This window comes from Rosa chinensis, chromosome 5 (assembly GCF_002994745.2).
Source record: "Rosa chinensis cultivar Old Blush chromosome 5, RchiOBHm-V2, whole genome shotgun sequence".
NCBI lineage: Eukaryota > Viridiplantae > Streptophyta > Magnoliopsida > Rosales > Rosaceae > Rosa > Rosa chinensis.
Genome location: NC_037092.1, coordinates 46,532,845 through 46,550,646, shown reverse-complemented (window position 1 = coordinate 46,550,646; position 17,802 = coordinate 46,532,845). Strand labels below are relative to the sequence as shown.

At 36.9% G+C, this 17,802-nt stretch overlaps 1 protein-coding gene across 3 annotated transcripts; it reads right to left on the bottom strand.

Annotated features, from left to right (window-relative positions):
• Nucleotides 1-1,052: 1,052 nt before the first annotated feature.
• On the bottom strand, nucleotides 1,053-12,289 carry LOC112165617 (ubiquitin carboxyl-terminal hydrolase 8). 3 transcript variants are annotated; one of them, XM_024302194.2, is made up of 13 exons: nucleotides 12,008-12,287; nucleotides 11,513-11,767; nucleotides 9,928-10,069; nucleotides 8,660-8,719; nucleotides 8,488-8,580; nucleotides 7,593-7,937; nucleotides 7,303-7,443; nucleotides 7,036-7,206; nucleotides 6,370-6,627; nucleotides 6,055-6,200; nucleotides 4,644-5,198; nucleotides 3,697-3,970; nucleotides 1,053-2,108 (listed from the first exon to the last, which is right to left on the bottom strand). In XM_024302194.2, exons 1-13 carry the CDS (start codon nucleotides 12,097-12,099, stop codon nucleotides 1,992-1,994), a joined length of 2,649 nt encoding a protein of 882 aa, XP_024157962.1. In that variant the 5' UTR covers nucleotides 12,100-12,287; the 3' UTR covers nucleotides 1,053-1,991. The 3 variants fall into 3 exon arrangements, with proteins under 3 accessions (XP_024157962.1, XP_024157964.1, XP_024157965.1); XM_024302196.2 differs by lacking the exon at nucleotides 1,053-2,108 and having other exon boundaries at nucleotides 3,733-3,970; nucleotides 4,636-5,198; nucleotides 12,008-12,289; XM_024302197.2 differs by lacking the exon at nucleotides 1,053-2,108 and having other exon boundaries at nucleotides 3,784-3,970; nucleotides 4,640-5,198; nucleotides 12,008-12,289.
• Between the last annotated feature and the right edge of the window lie 5,513 nt (nucleotides 12,290-17,802).

The window sequence follows — 17,802 nt, the reverse complement described above, 5'->3', positions numbered from 1 at the left end:
AGTACGATACTCTCACTTTCCCTTTACTAAAACTTGACCTCTTATACTTGGGAGTATGACATATCATACATAAATTTGCACATAGTTTCATACTCGTGATGCACCCAACCGTGATTGTTGGGATTTGCATATGATGAAGAGGATAAAGGGTCACCTAAAAGAGATGAGTGGTGCAGGCGATGAGTTAGAATCAATGGTCGATTTGATTGATCCCGTCACTGGTGATGTGGGATTGGAGAAGTCCACGACGGTCAATAAGGAGGTGGAGATGGTGCACCCGTGGCATACCGGGTTTAAGAAAAATGTCCAAAGGATTTTTTATTTTTTTGTTTTTCTGATTTAAATACTTAAAAACTAACTTCATAAAAGAAATTCTCTTATGGACAAGAGATCAAACCTCAATTACAAGGTAAAAAGTCAGAAATCAAAGAGAAGCGCCAAAAGTCCCAATTGGATCATTTATCCGATACTATGTTTAATAGCGACAACGTAGCATGTGGCCGATATTGTTAAGACCTTGTACCTCCCTTGGCTAGGATGAGGTCATCCCTTGCCTTGGTTCACAGAGAAATTATGAATCCAGTAAGATTAGCTCTCAGTATTGAACCCCTCAATGTTTTAAGGAAAAGCATGTCATGGCCACCGACATTCAGGGAAGCAATCGACAGAAATAACGTGGATATGAAAGATTTCTAATTTGTCACATAAAGATTAAAAACCAAAGTTTAGATGGCATTGTGAGACGAGTCATCTCAGTGGTCCTGGCATCGACTGGGATAGAGCAACATGGTTCTACAGAAATCAACATGGAGGCTTTGGTCCCATGTTTACACCAAGATAGGAAGACAGGTATTATGTGGTCCTCAGACCTACTATAATTATAAAAGTACAAACACTGCCACTTTATTCAATCCCATTGTGAATAAATTGAGCATAAAGAAATGGCCAACCTCCAAATTTTAGTTCAGTACCGTCTCGAGTTTTGTAACTTAAAGTTTCACTTCTCATATCTGTCAAGTCTGATTCCCTTGTACCTACTAATGAAAATTCAATAAACCATGTGAACATCCATAATTAAGTGTTACAAAAGATAACCACATGAAGACAAGGATTGCGTCATAACATCCCCTGCTAATTCCTGGCTTAATAAGAATAACTGAATAAAATGCAGCAGTCTAGTACAACACAGTCAGACCAATTAGGGAGGAAACCAACAAATCTCACCAGATGAAGCTTAAAGCCTTGAACAATTGTCTAACCCATCTTTCACCACCAACTAACATAAAAACAAACAATTACCCCCCCCCCCCCCCCCCCCCATCACGGTTCCTTCCAACAAAAATGAGTGAGGGGAGTAAGATCCATCCATAGGACCCGGTGTAGTAGCACAATACTACCACAGTCAATAGATAATCAAAAGCTCTTGGATTCGACATTTAATTCCATAATTCAAAGTCCTGACACAACTTCCGAGCACCTTCTTCCAGCAGCCGACATTTTGAGGACAAACGAGAATGAAGCCAAACTCCAAAGTAAAAATACAACTCAGAGTTCAAAAATGAACATCCCGAAATGCTATTACAACTTAATCACCAATCAGATTAATCCATGACCAGCCACCAGCTATCAAAACCAAAAACTAGTGATCTGGGAGCAGGGTCCTCAAGAAATATGTCTAATCCAGCTAGTAGACTTCCCTACTGTATTCATAAATGGTTATAACTGTATACAGTATCTCATTATCATCGTTCATCTCTTCATTTGTTTGTATGTTACAATCATCTTCAGCACTTTCTCCAAGCACTGTCTTCCCTCAATTTCATCCATGCCTGAAACTCTCAATCTGAACTATCAATGCCAAAGACAAAAGAATGACAGCTTTTGAGTATGTAGTCCTAGGACTGATGTGATATGTGTATATACCTAAAGTATATATTCACCATGATATTGAACCCCATATGGGAACTCAAAGATGCATATCTACTCAAGAGTCACACTTCTACTACTCTCCTATAGAAAAGAACATATGCAGCAGCAGACTTTATCTTGTCCTGGCTCACAGGGCTAACATGGCTATCATCAAAGTCATACCACCGATCACCCCCATGCTACATCAGAAAAAAGACAGTTGAACGTTCAGTGTCAAGCAACATATCTCAATGTATACATTCAATAACATATAAAAAAAAAAACAAAACAAGCATCTAGTTCCCAAGCGATGACACTAATCAGATCCTGATCTCTAGTAGGATCTACATTTTACATTTGGACCGCAACTTGCCAGTCTTGAGAGAATTAAAAGAAGCCCACATGGAATGTTAGCATCAATATGCATAGCCTCACCAGTATGAAAAATTGAAAGAAAAAAGCAACCAACATATGTGCATGAAAATAGGAAGAGAGGGGTGTGGTTTGTTTTGTGGAGGTGGGGGGGTGGCATGGCACAATTTCACTCCCCTTGAAATAGGAATATTGAATAAATTTGTTAAAATCCTTCAAGGACCCAGTGAAAACTCAAAATGATTATGAAATCCTTGGTGATGCTATCAGATTAAGTAGCAAAATTATACAAAAGTCTAATACCAATCATGTCTTCTTTTTTAAAACGGTCTACCGACTATTTTTTATCTAACATAACTGACATCCAATGCAATTATCTTATTTCATTTTGGTCAAGAACTGAAATTCCAGATCAGGGAGATCAGAAAACGGGTACATATACCATTCACTTCTTTCTTTTTTGAGACGATCTACACCACCTATTTTTGTCTAACATGTCAGTTGCAATAATCTTATTTCTTTTTGGTCAAAAACTGAAATTCCAGATTAGGGAGATCAGAAACCTAGTCAAGTTTGAATCCCAAATGTATTAACCCTGACTGTAAACCAAAACTCCTATGACTTGATTCCTGTGGGAATCTTAGGTTACAAGAAGTTGAACCTTAATTTGACCATAAAAGGAGCATTCTGACCACAGATGCAACAAGGAATCTTATATACCATGATTTCGTCATACCGAGTTGATGTGGTTCTAAGCCAATTGAGAACTTGCATCTTTTGTTAAGACATAAATTACAAAGCAATTAACAATCACATAACAGCAAGATGAGAGAACAGATTTTAAAAGATCCATATACAATAATGACACCTATAAATTGTCTGGGCTACAACAAACATACTTAGATGATGTCACAAGCTGAAAAAGTTAACATGCATCTAAAGTTGGAAAAAAAACAAAACTAAACAACACAAAAACAAAAACAAACAAATATTCTGGAGTGAGAAAAAGAAAATGCTTGGCAAAAAGTTGTCTCAGACGCTCATGCCTACATAAACAGAACCAGGTCAGCCTAAAAGTTGCACCTAATAGAAACAGATTTCACATATCCATCAAAATCAGAAACGAAATGCGCTCGCTAGAATTTATTTGCGTGGGGAAGGGCAAGAATACGGACATTGCATTACTACTCCAGGTTCACAAAACAGCGAACTAATCTCATGAAGCATTTAAAAGAAAAATTATTTGACGTTGATTCATTTTATTTATGTTTGAAATCCACTGAAATTATACTATAAAAGACAAACAAAGGGTGTAAGTCACTGGGAACTTGGTCAAAATAAAGTGGATGAAGAAAAAGCTAAAAGAAAATAATTAAAAGAAAAAAGGAAAACCATTGAGCAAAAGACATCACTTACATGGACAAATGCAGTATAATGACCGCCACCCATGCTTCCATAATGATTACTAACTGCATAAAGCATGTAACGATTGCTTAATTCACCAGTCCTGTAAGCAATGTATGTTGACAAATCAAGATTATCAACAGGGAAGTCAACATATGTCTCTAGCTTGTTCTTGAAGAATCGACTATATGAGAACCGCTTTAAATGAATGACCAAGATCTCAGGCAGTCTCCAGAGATCCAACTTCTTACTGGCTTGGCAATGCTTTTTGCAGCCAGGACAATACCTATAACAGCAATAACAGTACCCAATATTAGGAATGACATGACCACAACTTCACAAAAGATAGCTAGAGGCTCAGCGGTTGTATATAACTCTAACTGCCCTAATTCATACCAAGAGATTATCTCGTCAACACCTTAAGAGTGTGGTAAAGCAAAGTAATCATACTAAGCAATAAAAACTAACAAATAATAGACCAATAATTTGAGCACTGAAAGATTACCAATAGCACATGCAGTTGCAATTAAAATTAGATTATAGTGCTGTGTAAGGTTTTATGGATGCACATTAGGAAGACAGACAACAGAGAAGTACATTTCCTAAAAAAATAATATTGATTTACAAAACCAAAGAAGAACTTTCCCTCCTGTTCGAGTTCAAACAAAAGTCAAGCAGCACAAGTGAGAAGAACAATAATTTGGAGCTAATGCTTCCAAAAAGCTGCTATTTTGTCTGCGCAATATCAATAATATGGAGACTCAAACCAAATAGTAGAGCTTTTATGCTCTACTACAAAAAGAAAAAACTAAGACGGACAGAATGACCTCTTATTCAAAAGTAATGTCAAAAGTATTGGAATGCATAAATGAAAAAGAATTTCAGTGATCCAGATTACAATATAAGCCATGTAAATTACTTTAAAAGAAAGTCAAAAGGCTCAAGATGTACCCACTGACCACATGTCTTCTGGCCCAAGAGGCTCCTCCTTCAAGAATGCTTCAAGGCACTTATATAGAGAAACAGTCTCCTGAGGCTTTTTCGAAAAAAGGCCAGGCTTGAAAACCAACGGCAAAGAGCTCAGAACGCGAGTATCATACTGCTCAACGTATTTTTCTGGCCAACATACTGCAACATATAAATGCTCCGACATTTTCCTCTCAACTATCTCATTCATTACTATCTTTTTCTCCTTTTGAATACCCTTGTCATCTGTTATATAAAACTGAAATTCACAATCCAACGGTGAGTCAGCCCCATTTTCATAACAGAGGTTCACATCCCCACTTGAAACAGGAGATGCGGTACTCTCTACTCCAGTGGCCTCTATAGGAGCGGTGCCCTGTGAATTATCAACAAGTGCTTGGGAATCTTTTCCAGGTATTTGAAATGGCTTAACTAAGTTTAAGTACTGATAGCAGATATCAGATCCAGTTGCCGAAGTACGGAGTCTTGATACAAGAGGAATTCCAAACGGTTTCCAGCTTGAACTCAACTTCCCATGCATGTCCTGCCTGACAATATCAAATACATAAAGACACTGGGTTGATGGTGGGCATGGTAAATAATGAAACATGAAATGGGAAAATATACAAAGCAGGCAAAACAAAGATGGAAAAGAAAAAATCATCACTTTGTGGGACTAGGAGTAAGAGGGTACTAAAATGAAACCAATATCTACAATCAAGATCATGAATGACTCAGAAAAAACATATATTTGTTAGAATCAGCAATTCTACTCAATGCCCCAGTACATCGAATGAAGAATTAGTGAATGTAACTGAGAAAAGAACATATATTTGTTAGAATCAGCTATATTTTGTGAACTTGTTTATGAAGTAAATATTAGTTGCCTATGAAGTAGAACCTTGATGAGAACACAGAATACACTTTTGTAAGAATTACCAACTTTATGATGATTTTCATTTAATAGGCAATGCTGTAAAATATGTTCCATCCATTGCCTGGATGTGAATGGATTTTACCTTCTTTTTCACAGTTGGTGCTCCTTGATAAGTTAAAAGTTAGATGAACTAGATTGGTTTCAAGCAATGAAACACATTCATTGATAAGTTATTTCTTCTATAATTGCAAGTTTCAAAGCAAAGAAATACGTTCACTAATTCTTCATTTGATGTACTGGGGCATTAATAACATTCATACTGAGCTTTTTTTTGAATTTTTTTTATTAGTTATTAAACCGATATTGTACACCTATTCATTGAGGTGTGCTATTCTATATCTATATGTAAAACCAACATCGCATGCCTTTACACCGTAATCCTTTGCAACTTGCATACATAAATTACAATTCAATAAGAACAAAAAAAATGCCACAATAAAAGAGATTAGAAAGGACCGTCCACTTACTCCATTTGTTGATGCATGAAAACGACCAGAGGTACTTCCTCAACATCTTTCATAAACCGATAAGCAACCAACTGGTCACCTTCTCTAATTAAGGATAACGAATCAGCAGGCTCCTCGAGATAACGTATAATGCGATTGTTGTATATCTGCCCAAGTCTATAAGCTTCAGAGATCAAACCATTACAAACAAAAAACAACAAAAACAAAAACAAAAAAAACAAAAAAGCAAAACACACCCAAACTCGCTCACACATGCATGCAGACACACACATATATATATATTACAAATTTCATACAATAGCCATGGCAAAATACCTCGGCCACTAAAAAGGTTTCATCAACCCCAAGTGAGCATGCAACACTCAAACTGCGGATGAGATCGTCAAACTTTCCATGTTTGGGCACATTAATCGTATATTCAGATGGCTTTGAACTTCCATCAGTGTTGATAACTGTTAAAGTCATTGTCCGCATCATTGTTGAAGGTAATGGTAGTGACAGGTACATAAACGGATCAAATGTAACAGAGACCTTTTTGCAAACAGGACAAACTAATGTTGATTTATATTGACCCTGCAATTTATTAAAAACAAAAGAGGTGATCAAATAAATTACATTGACCAGAAGCGACCTTGTAACAAACTCAAACAGAAAATAAAAGAAATAAAAGAAAAAGAAACTAAAGGTAAGTATTCCATTTGGAGTTGTCAAATCATTGGAAATGGTTGAGCATACAAATCCACTTTTAATGAATTATTTTCTGACTTTAATCAAGCATTCACCATTCCCTTAAATTAAATTATCTGAAACAGTAAAAAATCTTTGGCCACTAGTATTACTTAGTACGACAAATACAACATCAATGGCGAACTCTAGACTCGTTCACAAACAAGTTCATCAAAAATGTAATAACAAAAGAATCCCTGCAAATTAGTCCAGCAAGGAGTGGAAGCAAAACATGAATATGAGGGAGAAGCTCACTTGGCACACATCAACAATGATTGAGTCATTGCGGGCTAAATGATTTCGCCAATATTCATCAGCTACCTCTTCATCCGGTCGATCATCACCATCCTTGACTTCTACATAAGGCTTGCATTTTACACGATTAAGATCTTCATGAAGTCCATCCAACAAAAAGGCCAGGAGTTCCTGTGACAATAATATGGTTTGATACATTAAAATCCCAACCCTCGTAAACCCTGAAACCAAAAGAAAGCAATTCTAGAAAGAAGAAACTTCACTGACTTGTGAATCATGTTGATTAAAGCCATTAAACTGAGGAGCAAAACGAGCAAGTTTTGATTTAAAGGTCCTTGGAGGCACAGGTGTTGCTCCAGGAGCCCATAACTTCCTTAACAGATCTCCAAATGCTAAAGCAATCTCCCCCTGACAAAGAATGTATACTAACAGGCTAAGAAAGAGGATAGATATTCTTGAGAAAGCACACAACATCTCTATAAGACATTATGTGCTCAACATCAAGTTGTGAATATTAAGAAATACGTTGATGGAAAGTGCAACAAAGGATGACATACATCCATGCCCAATGGGTTTTCCTGATTTATTTCTCTAGCATAATCTCCAAGAAAATAGTCAACAAGCTTTGGTGTATGGGCTAAGCACTGGATGGAGCTATTCATGAAACAAGTATTTCCGAGGTTTTGCAATCCTGTCAACCCTAAAGAACCAGCTTCACAAGAGCTTCCCCAGAATGAACGAATGAAATTGGAATGCATATTGCCAGCAGAACCATTCATCATAACTGAAGAACCAGAACAAGAACTTCCAATGGTAGAATGTTGCATGGCCATCTCATCTTTTTTCCCTTCCCTGCACTTGATGGAATCTGACAATCCATAAACTTGCAACTCCAGTAGGATCTGTAATTCATTCATAAAATAACCTTCAAACTATAAGAGCATGTGCATGAAAAAGATACAAACCATAATATTCAAGTCATTGTAATCTATTTCTCATAGGTCCAATATGAATATGTCCAGGAGCAATTTATCAACAGTAGATTTAACATTTAACCTCATAATCTAAACAAGACAAGATACAGTGGCAGTCAATTAACTCACTAATAAAAACCAGAGAGAGAGAGAGAGGGGCAATCAACGAAATGATATGCAAAGAATTCGACCATTTCATTACACCTTTGACGCCACCTAAATGCAAAAAGGTGAACTCCTTGAAATATTTGTGTTAGCTCCTTTTAAAACCAACAACTAGTATAACTAAGAGGCTTCATATAAACCAGGAAATGCATATAAAAACATAAAGCAACAAAGGGTATAGTGTGATAAAGCAGTGGGTAGATTGTGAATCAGATTGAAATGGCATCGACAGTAAGCACACTAATAAAACACATCATAGGGTATCCAGAATCCAGAATAGCAGAAAGATTGACAAGCATGAAGTAGAAGTTACCTCATCTGACTGCCGTTGCAAGTCTCTTGGAAACTTGGTTTTGTCATTTGTAAAAAATAAGTTAGTCTGGCCGGAAAAGTCCCAGATGCGTAACTGATGCAATAACAGAAATTTAAAAAGTCAACCACTTGATCCTGATACAATAACAGTCCTGATTAAACAACTTAATTACCAAGTCAGACTCCAAACTGAAGATTTTGCAGGCTCTTTTGAAGGACTCAACTGCATTATCCTAAAACAAAAAACATGAATGAGAAAACAGATAAGCACGTTAACACACATATATAAATGCCATAAAAAGTACGAACACCAGGTGTTTAAAAGGGTAAAACAGAAACATGGAACGTACATTAGCTTCCAATGAACTCGTAATCTTAAAGGAAATTATAACTCTTCCATCCTTCACTTGTTCATTTAGTGCAATTTTATTTTCAATGGATTCCAAAAGTCAATTAAAAAGCAGAGCCATCCAAAGCCAAATGTGCATGCACGAGGAGCACATTGCTGAAGAATATTGAAAAGGATATGTATTATCCTTTGATCTTAAAATCAGCACTGAATTAGTTGCTAAGCACAGAATCATATGTTCATCCTGTTTAACCAAGCTATATTAGGAATATTTCACAATTGAGATTGTGTGCCTTAAATCAGCTTTCCCCTCATCTTACTCACCTCTATGGCTCGTTTTTCATCAATGGAATGAAGCAGCAGTAGTGTAACCCACCTACTTTGAACACCCATGACTAAATTTTAAAAGATTACAACAAACTCAAACCACCCACCCAAATTTCAAATGCCACAAGTCTTAACCACCCATCTAAACAGAACCATTTCATACTTCTCTCTTTCTCCCAGTCACCATTGTGCCGCCTTCATAAGCATACTGCCATGGAAGAGGAAGGGTCACTAGCCTTCTTGTGCCCCAAGTTGGATGCACACCCAGTGGGAGCAGTGCCCTAAAGGGGCGCTCCCTCCATGGGAAACCCTAACTTTGTACAGTTTTCTACTGTTTAATCATAAGATTCATTTAAGCCATTTTATAAAAGGGTAAATTGTAATTAGAAAAATAAAATTTAAAAAAAAAGTCGGTGGAGGGAAGGGGGACAACAGCGCCACTGAAAAAAGAAAATGAATGACTTGGACAACTGGCTACTAAAGTTCCTGTTGGTAGCTCATGGCAAAACCAAATACTTAAAGAGTTAAGAATGCTTAACAAAATGGAGGCATTTCACTTCATACGCGCTTTTGACTGGTACTACAGTTCACAGTTTTTTAGGCTAATATCTGTGTTTCTGACAATATGTTTCATGCAACCTTTGAGGCCACAGGCATCATACATTAGAGTTCACACAATCCTACCAAGTCCAAATCTTCGAATTCTAAAATAGAGATCAAAGGCCAAAAATAATAAAAAATAAAAATTTAATTCCATATACTAACCTTTTTGGTAATTCTTACTCCCAATGAATTTGTTTCTCGTGGAACAGAAAGCCTCAGTTGTAGGGGATAGACATCGGTCTTGTCATCTTCTGCAGCCGAAAAACTCCTACCATCCTTAACTGCAGCTTTAGGATCACTATGCCTACATTGATACAATGGGCATACCATGATTAAGATACTTTTAAGAAAAATAAGCCATGAGTTTGGAATAACATGCAAGATTAAACATTCATGCACAATATTGATTGATTCGTCAACAACAACCATAGAACTTAATTTGAAACAATAATAATCATAAAAACCAAAACTCTTTAAAAACAAAAAAAAAACAACAGTCCTAAATACAATTGACTGCCTCGACATTTGAAAGGATCTCGAATCTTTATTGAAACAATCAAAATCCATTAGACATAACTCAAGTGGGCTTGAACAGTTTACTCTCTGAGTGTTAATGCAAGAACAAGACATAACTATTGTCAAATTACTAACAGATGAGGCAGTGTTCTAAAACTGCAGAACTTGAATTAGGATATTGCTAAGGAATGAAATTACCAAAGTTCAGTCAAAGAACTATGATCTTTGTAAGTGTAGTTTTCTTTTAGAAGCATAGGAATGTTTGTAGGAAACAATTAGGTAGCTCCAGGAAGGCTACTCTGATATGGTTAAAGCACATCAAACAGCAGGAGTTACTTATGGAGGGTGGAAACTATAATGATGTTAGTTATTTGCAAACCCCAAGACGAATGACATTTATCCCAATCATAACATGAAAAATAGTCGCTCAAGCACAATTTGCTCATTAGCTGCAAGTTTCAAGTAGAGGGTAGGAGGCTTTGCCGTGGGTTTATCACCAAAAACAAAAAAACACAATTAATTAATCTTAGTGCAGTATAAAAAGTGCTGCTGTCTTGGACAAATTAAGAGCTCAATCAAAATGAGAATGCAGAGATTGTATTCTATACATAGTTCCATATTTTATACTTAATTAAATCTTTTGCAGTGTTAAAAAAACCTATGACAGGTGTACAATCTTCTTAAGTGTATCAAAATTGCCAAGATCTGGACCAAAGGTATCAGAGCATTCATAGGAAAAATTACAATCTGCAGTAATATGTAACTGACTCTCCAAAATCAGAACCAAAGTTTCAAAAGATGTCATTGAGAAACTGGTGCAGATATCAATGAGACTTATAACGCACAAGTAGAATCGAATAAACAATATCTCCAGTGCACATTTACATAAAAAAAAAAAAGACGCACAATATCTTAATGCAGCACACAAGTAACTGCACAATCTAGAAATTAGTGACTCAAGGGTGATTATTGCAAAATACATTGAAGATAATAGTGAGTAACGATTCACTCCAATTCACTTCCATATTAAAGCACGAACTTATGTTTAGCACCAGGAGCACTCCTGGGCCAGCTACTCAGGTAATTAAAAGTTCATCAAAACCATAAGTGCAAGCATCAAACACATATTATTTTTGCCAAGAGATGGTATCACTTCCGTAATTTCATCACTAACCTATTAAAGGAACCAATGTCATAAGAAGGGCAAAAAATCAAACTGAATACGACTCACCATCTGAGCGCCTGAACCCACATTTCTCCGGGGACCAATGCATAGTCCCGGCCCGATACACCGACCTCGGCATTTTCAGCATTGTGCACAGCATCGTCCTCTCTCCTGAGATTGAAGACGAGATCTGAGTTGAAAATGTTGTTGATGATCTTCATAGGGCCACCATAAGACGAAGCGGCCGGGGATGCCACACACAAAACCCCTTTGTTCCCATCTGAATCGCCCACAACTGAATCTTGTGCATCCCTCCACCAACTGAAAAAGAAAAAAAAATCCAATCAAAAGATTCAAAATGCAGCCGCACCCAAATCTAAAATCCAAAAATCGATACAACAGAGTCCGGGAACCTCATTATTCAATTTGTTTTTTTTTTTAAATTCTGTGCTATCCAAATGAAACACTCATTTCCGGATTTCAAAATTGCAGCAAATTGGAGCAGATAGAAAATTGATAGTATGACTGAAATTGGGGAGTGAATGAGTGAGAGAGAGAGACCTGTAGGGAACAAAGTAAACTCGCTGCTCGCTGTCGGAGTCGGGACGCTGAGTGGAATCGGAGAGATCTTCAGAAAGACCAGCGCTCTCCATTATCTTCTTCTTTTCTACTATTATGTATAGAAAGAGCTTAGAAATGGGTTCGGAGAATGCAGATCATCTCAGAGAGAGAGAAGGCGGATTTGCAGAGAAACAAATGGAGTGTTTTTCTGCGAAGATGATTCGATAAGGAGGGAAAATATATATAAATATGTGTGTGTATATTTATTTAGAGCCCGATCAGTTTTATTTAGCGTCGTACGGCGAAAATCAAACTTGGACGGTTGGACTTATTTAGTTTGTCGAAAGAAAATTAATTCCATAGCTAGGGAGAGAATCTGAAATTCTAGCATCTCATCTTCGATGTGTCAAATTGACATTGATAAAATTAACTTCTTGTTTTAAATTTGTCATTTAGTCAAAAATCCCCAGTGGGGCGAAGCTCCATTGGATACCCGCCCTTAATGGGAGGAGAATTCGGGGACAAATGGGGAATGGGGATAGGGATCCCCAATCCCCGCTATCTAAGATTGGAGATAGGGCGGGGATAGTATTGTGATCCCCATCCTCAAACCTGCCCAATAATATATATATATATTTTTTTTATAATATAAATCACAAATATATACATTAATGGCTACACTTTTACTTTAATAGTGTTTTGACTTTTGCACTCACTTAATTATGATTTATGAATTTAATCATATTTTAAATTTATTTGTTGTAGATTTTGATTTTAAAAAAGGCAATATGAGAAAACATTATTTTATTTATTAAATTCTTATTGGAGATTTGGGGCGGATTTGGAGGTTTAGTCCCCAATATGGATGGGGACGGGGAATACCCAATATATTTTTATTGGGGATTGGGGCGGGGATGGGGGTAGAAAATGACATCGGAGATGGGGATGGTATTGTGATCCTCATCCCCAATCCGCCTCATTGCCATCCCTATCAATATGTCAAAAAGAAAAAGAAAAAAAAATTCAGAAATGTTTCTTTCCTTTTGGTGAACAGTGAAATGACATTGAGAAATAAATGGGTCAAATTTAACACATAAAATGAGATGTCAGAATTGACATATGGGTTGGAGGACCTAATATGTCAAAAATAGTCGTTGGACTTGCCATGTGACAAAAGACATCTCCGTTGGAGATGCTCTCATGAATTTTTCATTATAATGTTTGGTAACATTGTAATAAAATTTTGATTCTCTTATGAGACAAATTTATAAGGCTCATTAATTATAGTCGACTTCATTTTGAGAGGCGTTTTTATTAGGGATCTTGACCAAATGCCCAATTTTAGAATATAATGAGCCCACTTACTCCAGTAAGAGATTAATGTGCCCACCTACCCAATTTAAAGATAAAATATCACTTTTAACCTTCAAAAATTCTAAAATTACAAATCACTCACAATTACTCGTTCTCTCTCTCTCTTCCCACCTGCCCTCCCCTCTCCGATCTCTTTCCGACGAGGAAAGAGATCTTGCTCGGACCCGTAAGCAGCAGCAGCAGTCTTGGCGGTGATGACGACGACGGGTCCTGCTTGGGTAACCCGAAGGCGACGAAGACATTGTTAAGGTGGTTGAGGTTGAGATCGATCGGCGGTTGTGCGGTGGAGGAAGAACTTCGAAGAAGCCACGGGAGATGAGGCTGGTCGGAGCTCGAGTACTTGAGATGGTGACATGTTGAGCAGCGTCGGATGTAGTGGTTAGGAGAGGGAGATTGATGGCCTCGAGAACAGCTTCTATCAAAAACTCTGGTTGTAAATTGTTGGATACCGTGCCGAAGCCAAGCACAAGCATGGTCTGAATCCTTACCTTCTATTTCGCCTTTGTATTTTTCGAGTCTGAAAAAGAATGGATAAAACGATGGGAACAAAAGGAAGGCCTGGTAAGCAAATACTAGAACTGTCACATTAAACTATTGGAGACTGAGTTGCACTATTCAAAAGAGTGGGGCCCGTCCATCTGACAAGTAATCAAGGAGGATTAAATTAGGAGCAATATTCAAAATATTTGGCAGTAAGGGATAGTAGATGAATTCAGCAGGAGAAAGTAATCCAAACACTTTGTGGAGAGAAAAAAAAAGTAACTGCCTTTAATTCACCTTTAAACTTTAAAAGTTACGGCAAAAATGTTTCTATTGCAGGCAATAATGTTTTTATTAGGGGCAATAATAATATTATTGGGGGGCAATAATGTTATTATTGGTCTGCAATAATAATATTATTGAGGGGCAATAATATTCTCCGGTGATGGGACTCCGGCGACTAGAATCCGACAGCCGCCACCGGTGACCGGTCACGGGAGTCCGGCGGTCGGTGACCGAAATCTGGCGGGCATTGACGGGACTCCGGTCAAGTCTCCGTTGACTTCTTTTTAAGTGACAATGGGAGGAAGGGCAAAATTGTCTCAAAAATAAATAAAAAATAAAATACTTATTTGGGTATTAAGACAAAAAGTATGTTAGTTATAAGGTCTGCTCACCTAAGGGACAGTTTTTAAAGGACTATGAGGGACAAGTGAATCTGACTGCTGAAAATAAATGCACAGTTTTAAGTTGTTATAATTTCTGCTTTTATATTTAATACATGTGGTTGAGATGCATTTGTCTCTCACAGTCCCTTAAAATTGTCCCTTAGGTGAGCAAATCTGTGTTATTTATTGGGTAAGTGGGCAATCATATAAGATGTTTGGGTAAGTGGGGTTAGTGTAGCTTAAATTTGGGTAGATGGATATTTTCCCAATTATGGTTATTAGTGCAGGGTTACTAGAAGATTGGTGGCCATTTAGGATCATATGTAAGTGGTTATCTTTAAAACTTTCGCTTCATTACGCCCTTGCAGACTCTAACCAAGTTACGGTATGTCTCCCCATTAATTGATCATATGGAGTGGAGTAGAGGCATTATGTTTCATTTTTTTTCCATAAGGAACAACATGGGTAACAAAAGATAAAGAGAAAGTCAAATATACCAAAATTTTGATAAAAGCTGCAGACTAAAAAAAAAAAAAGTTATCACGAGAAAAACCCTTTCATCTACTATAGTCACCAAACTAAACCAATATCTGAACCATAGATCCTTCTTTACGAGTTCCTTCCTGTAACGACCACATATTCCATCATCAATAGCTTCTCTACCTCCTTGGTTTTGGTTAGGGGTGGTGGCGCAATGGATTTGATGAGGATTAGAGGCAGGCCATATAAAAAAATTCTCTCAATCCTATTTGTTGGCCAAGCCTCTAACCTGTAAGAAGTTTGAAACGACCGATCATTACTTTCACTTTCAACGAATCTGGTTGATTAACAAACCATTTCAGATTTAAAGAAGCCTAGTGATTTATTTGTATCTTAGTTTTATTCTTGCATATCTGTTTTTGTTTGGGCATTCAAGAAGGGTGCTTTGCCACCCTGGCTTGTTACTCAGAGACTTGGCTTGTTCCCTCCCGAGTTATGGACCTAATTGGGTGTTTGGTCCTAAGTGGCAATCTCTTTACGGACTAGTTCACAAAATGACAGCAAGCTGTTGAAATTGGTAAATATCTTGGTTTTGTCATTTGCAAGCCTAAGCTTGGTCAGACCAAAAAAAAGCCTAAGCTTGGTGAAATTGCTTCTATGAGCTTCTTAAGAAGTACTTATTGTTCCATACCATAGTTGTGTGCTCGGTAGGAGGTAAGTAAAAGATGATTTTGCTTTGAGGGGCGAGGTGTTCTATTGATCTTAGGCTCGCTTAAAGCTTGATTCAGTTTGTACTTAATGAGCGGTATTTTGTCATGTTTGATAGTTACTTGGCCCTCAAATACATAGGTTGAGTCTAGAAAGCTGATGCATGTGCAGTTTCGGCTTTATAAATGAAAATCATTTATATAAGATTTTAGCCTTTAAAGACATGTGGCTGAGTAGGACTATAAATTAGTCTTTCAACTATCCAATCATAAAAAACTGGATTAAAATTAGACAATATCAAAAATTCGATCCCTCTCCACTGTAACAAAAAAAAAAAAAGTAACAAAAAAAAAAAAAAGTGAAGGCTCCCCCTTATTTGCTAGTAAGCGGGCTATTGGTCGTTCATCTGTCCCTATTGTCCCTATTGCTGAAGGCAGTGCAGTCCGAGATGGTCTCTACCATGCTCTTTGTCATGCCCTGATACGCTAAAAGTAACGCGCAATTTAATCTTGAAAATGTCATCGTTAGTATATGGTAAATAGGGATCGTTCTAACCAGGGATTGAGGGTACACCTGTCATTGCAAAAACAAAAATTATTATTTACAAAAATAAAACAAAGAGAGAAAATATATACAAGTGAACACAAAAGGGGGGGTTTTAAAGATTTGGTTTCCGAAAATTAAAAAAATTAAAACAAATAAAACTATACAAACACAAGTACAAGAATAAAACATAAGAAACAAAGATCAAAACCAATTCCATAATCAAATTCGATTCAACCCTACAATTGTTCTTCCAAGTCATGAGAAAGAAGTTGATCATGTGAAACATTTGAAGCAAATGATTTCCCATATTTTACTTTCATTTACTAACTAATCAAAACATGTTCAACGCAAGAAGCATAGAGAAAGGTTATCAACTTAAGTGCGCACCCTAGTTATGAATAAGTTCACATATTTGCAATCCTCTTCAATTGAACTCGACCTTTGTCCAAAGCCTTTACTACTTGTGATTTAGGTTCACAAAACTATTAGGTGAATCGTTTGCCTAAATCTAGCACCAATTACATGCAAATCCTATAAGTGTCGATCCAAATAAGATAAACATATAAAAGTTTTCTGTAAAGCAAATTCAATCGAACAAACTCACATAAGCAACTTAGAATCACAATCATAGTATTTGAAAACTTTATTTAAACATAGAAATTGGGCTTAAACTTTGCCCTAAACGTTATGTTAACTAGAAACAAATTCCTACTAAATCAAACAAGGAAATCAAAAGATTACAAGGAAAAAGAAAGAATTACACCGTGAGTGGAGATGGAGATGGAGAGCCTGATGTTTAGATCTTGAATCTAGGAAGCAAGCCTTCAAGGTGGATGATGGAGGATATGATCTTCATGGCTCCTTCTTCTTCTTCTTCCTCTCCTTGCTTGAAAACGCAGAACTTTGCAACTAGAGAATGGAGAGAATTTTTCTGATGTTTATTTTCTGAGTGAGAGAGGTGTGTTGTGGTGTGTCTAAAACATCAAGAGAGGAGGCTATATATAGGGGAAGACAAGGCTTCATGAATTTAATTTCCAAAGAATTTTCTGGTTGCACCACACAGCTCCAACCAATGAATTAATGTCATGTCAGCTCTGTCATGTCACTCAACCAATCAGGAAGCTCCAAAATAAGTCTATAATCTTTCCACATATATTATTGCTGATTTTCCCAAGATTTAATCTGATTTTATTCACAATTTTCGGCCAAATATCTAAGCATGAACCTAGACAATGCATCCGGACGCATTTTGGACCTTTTCTCCCTTAAATCTCTCCATGGCTTTATCCTTAACATCCTCCCCTTGATTTTCTCTTGATTTTCACATTAAAATTGCAGATTTTATTCTCTAATTTCAGCCAACATATCTTGAGGGAATTAAGGAATGAATCTGGACTTGTTTTGAGCATTTTCTTGTTGCACAATCCCTTGAAACTCTCCCTTAATATTCTCAATGTAATCTCCTTGATTTTCACATTATCTCCATAATTTCCCATGGAAAAAATCAGATTTAATCTCCCAAAATATCTCCAAAGTCAT

What these genes read in the sequence shown, in the direction of transcription:
- LOC112165617 (XM_024302194.2), bottom strand. Translation starts at nt 12,099, where the DNA reads ATGGAGAGCGCTGGTCTTTCTGAAGATCTCTCCGATTCCACTCAGCGT. An exon ending in TGGGTTCAGGCGCTCAGATG is followed by an intron (nt 10,070 to 11,512) that starts GTGAGTCGTATT and finishes GTATCAATGTAG; the next exon opens with GCATAGTGATCCTAAAGCTG. An exon ending in GAGTAAGAATTACCAAAAAG is followed by an intron (nt 8,720 to 9,927) that starts GTTAGTATATGG and finishes TTTTTGTTTTAG; the next exon opens with GATAATGCAGTTGAGTCCTT.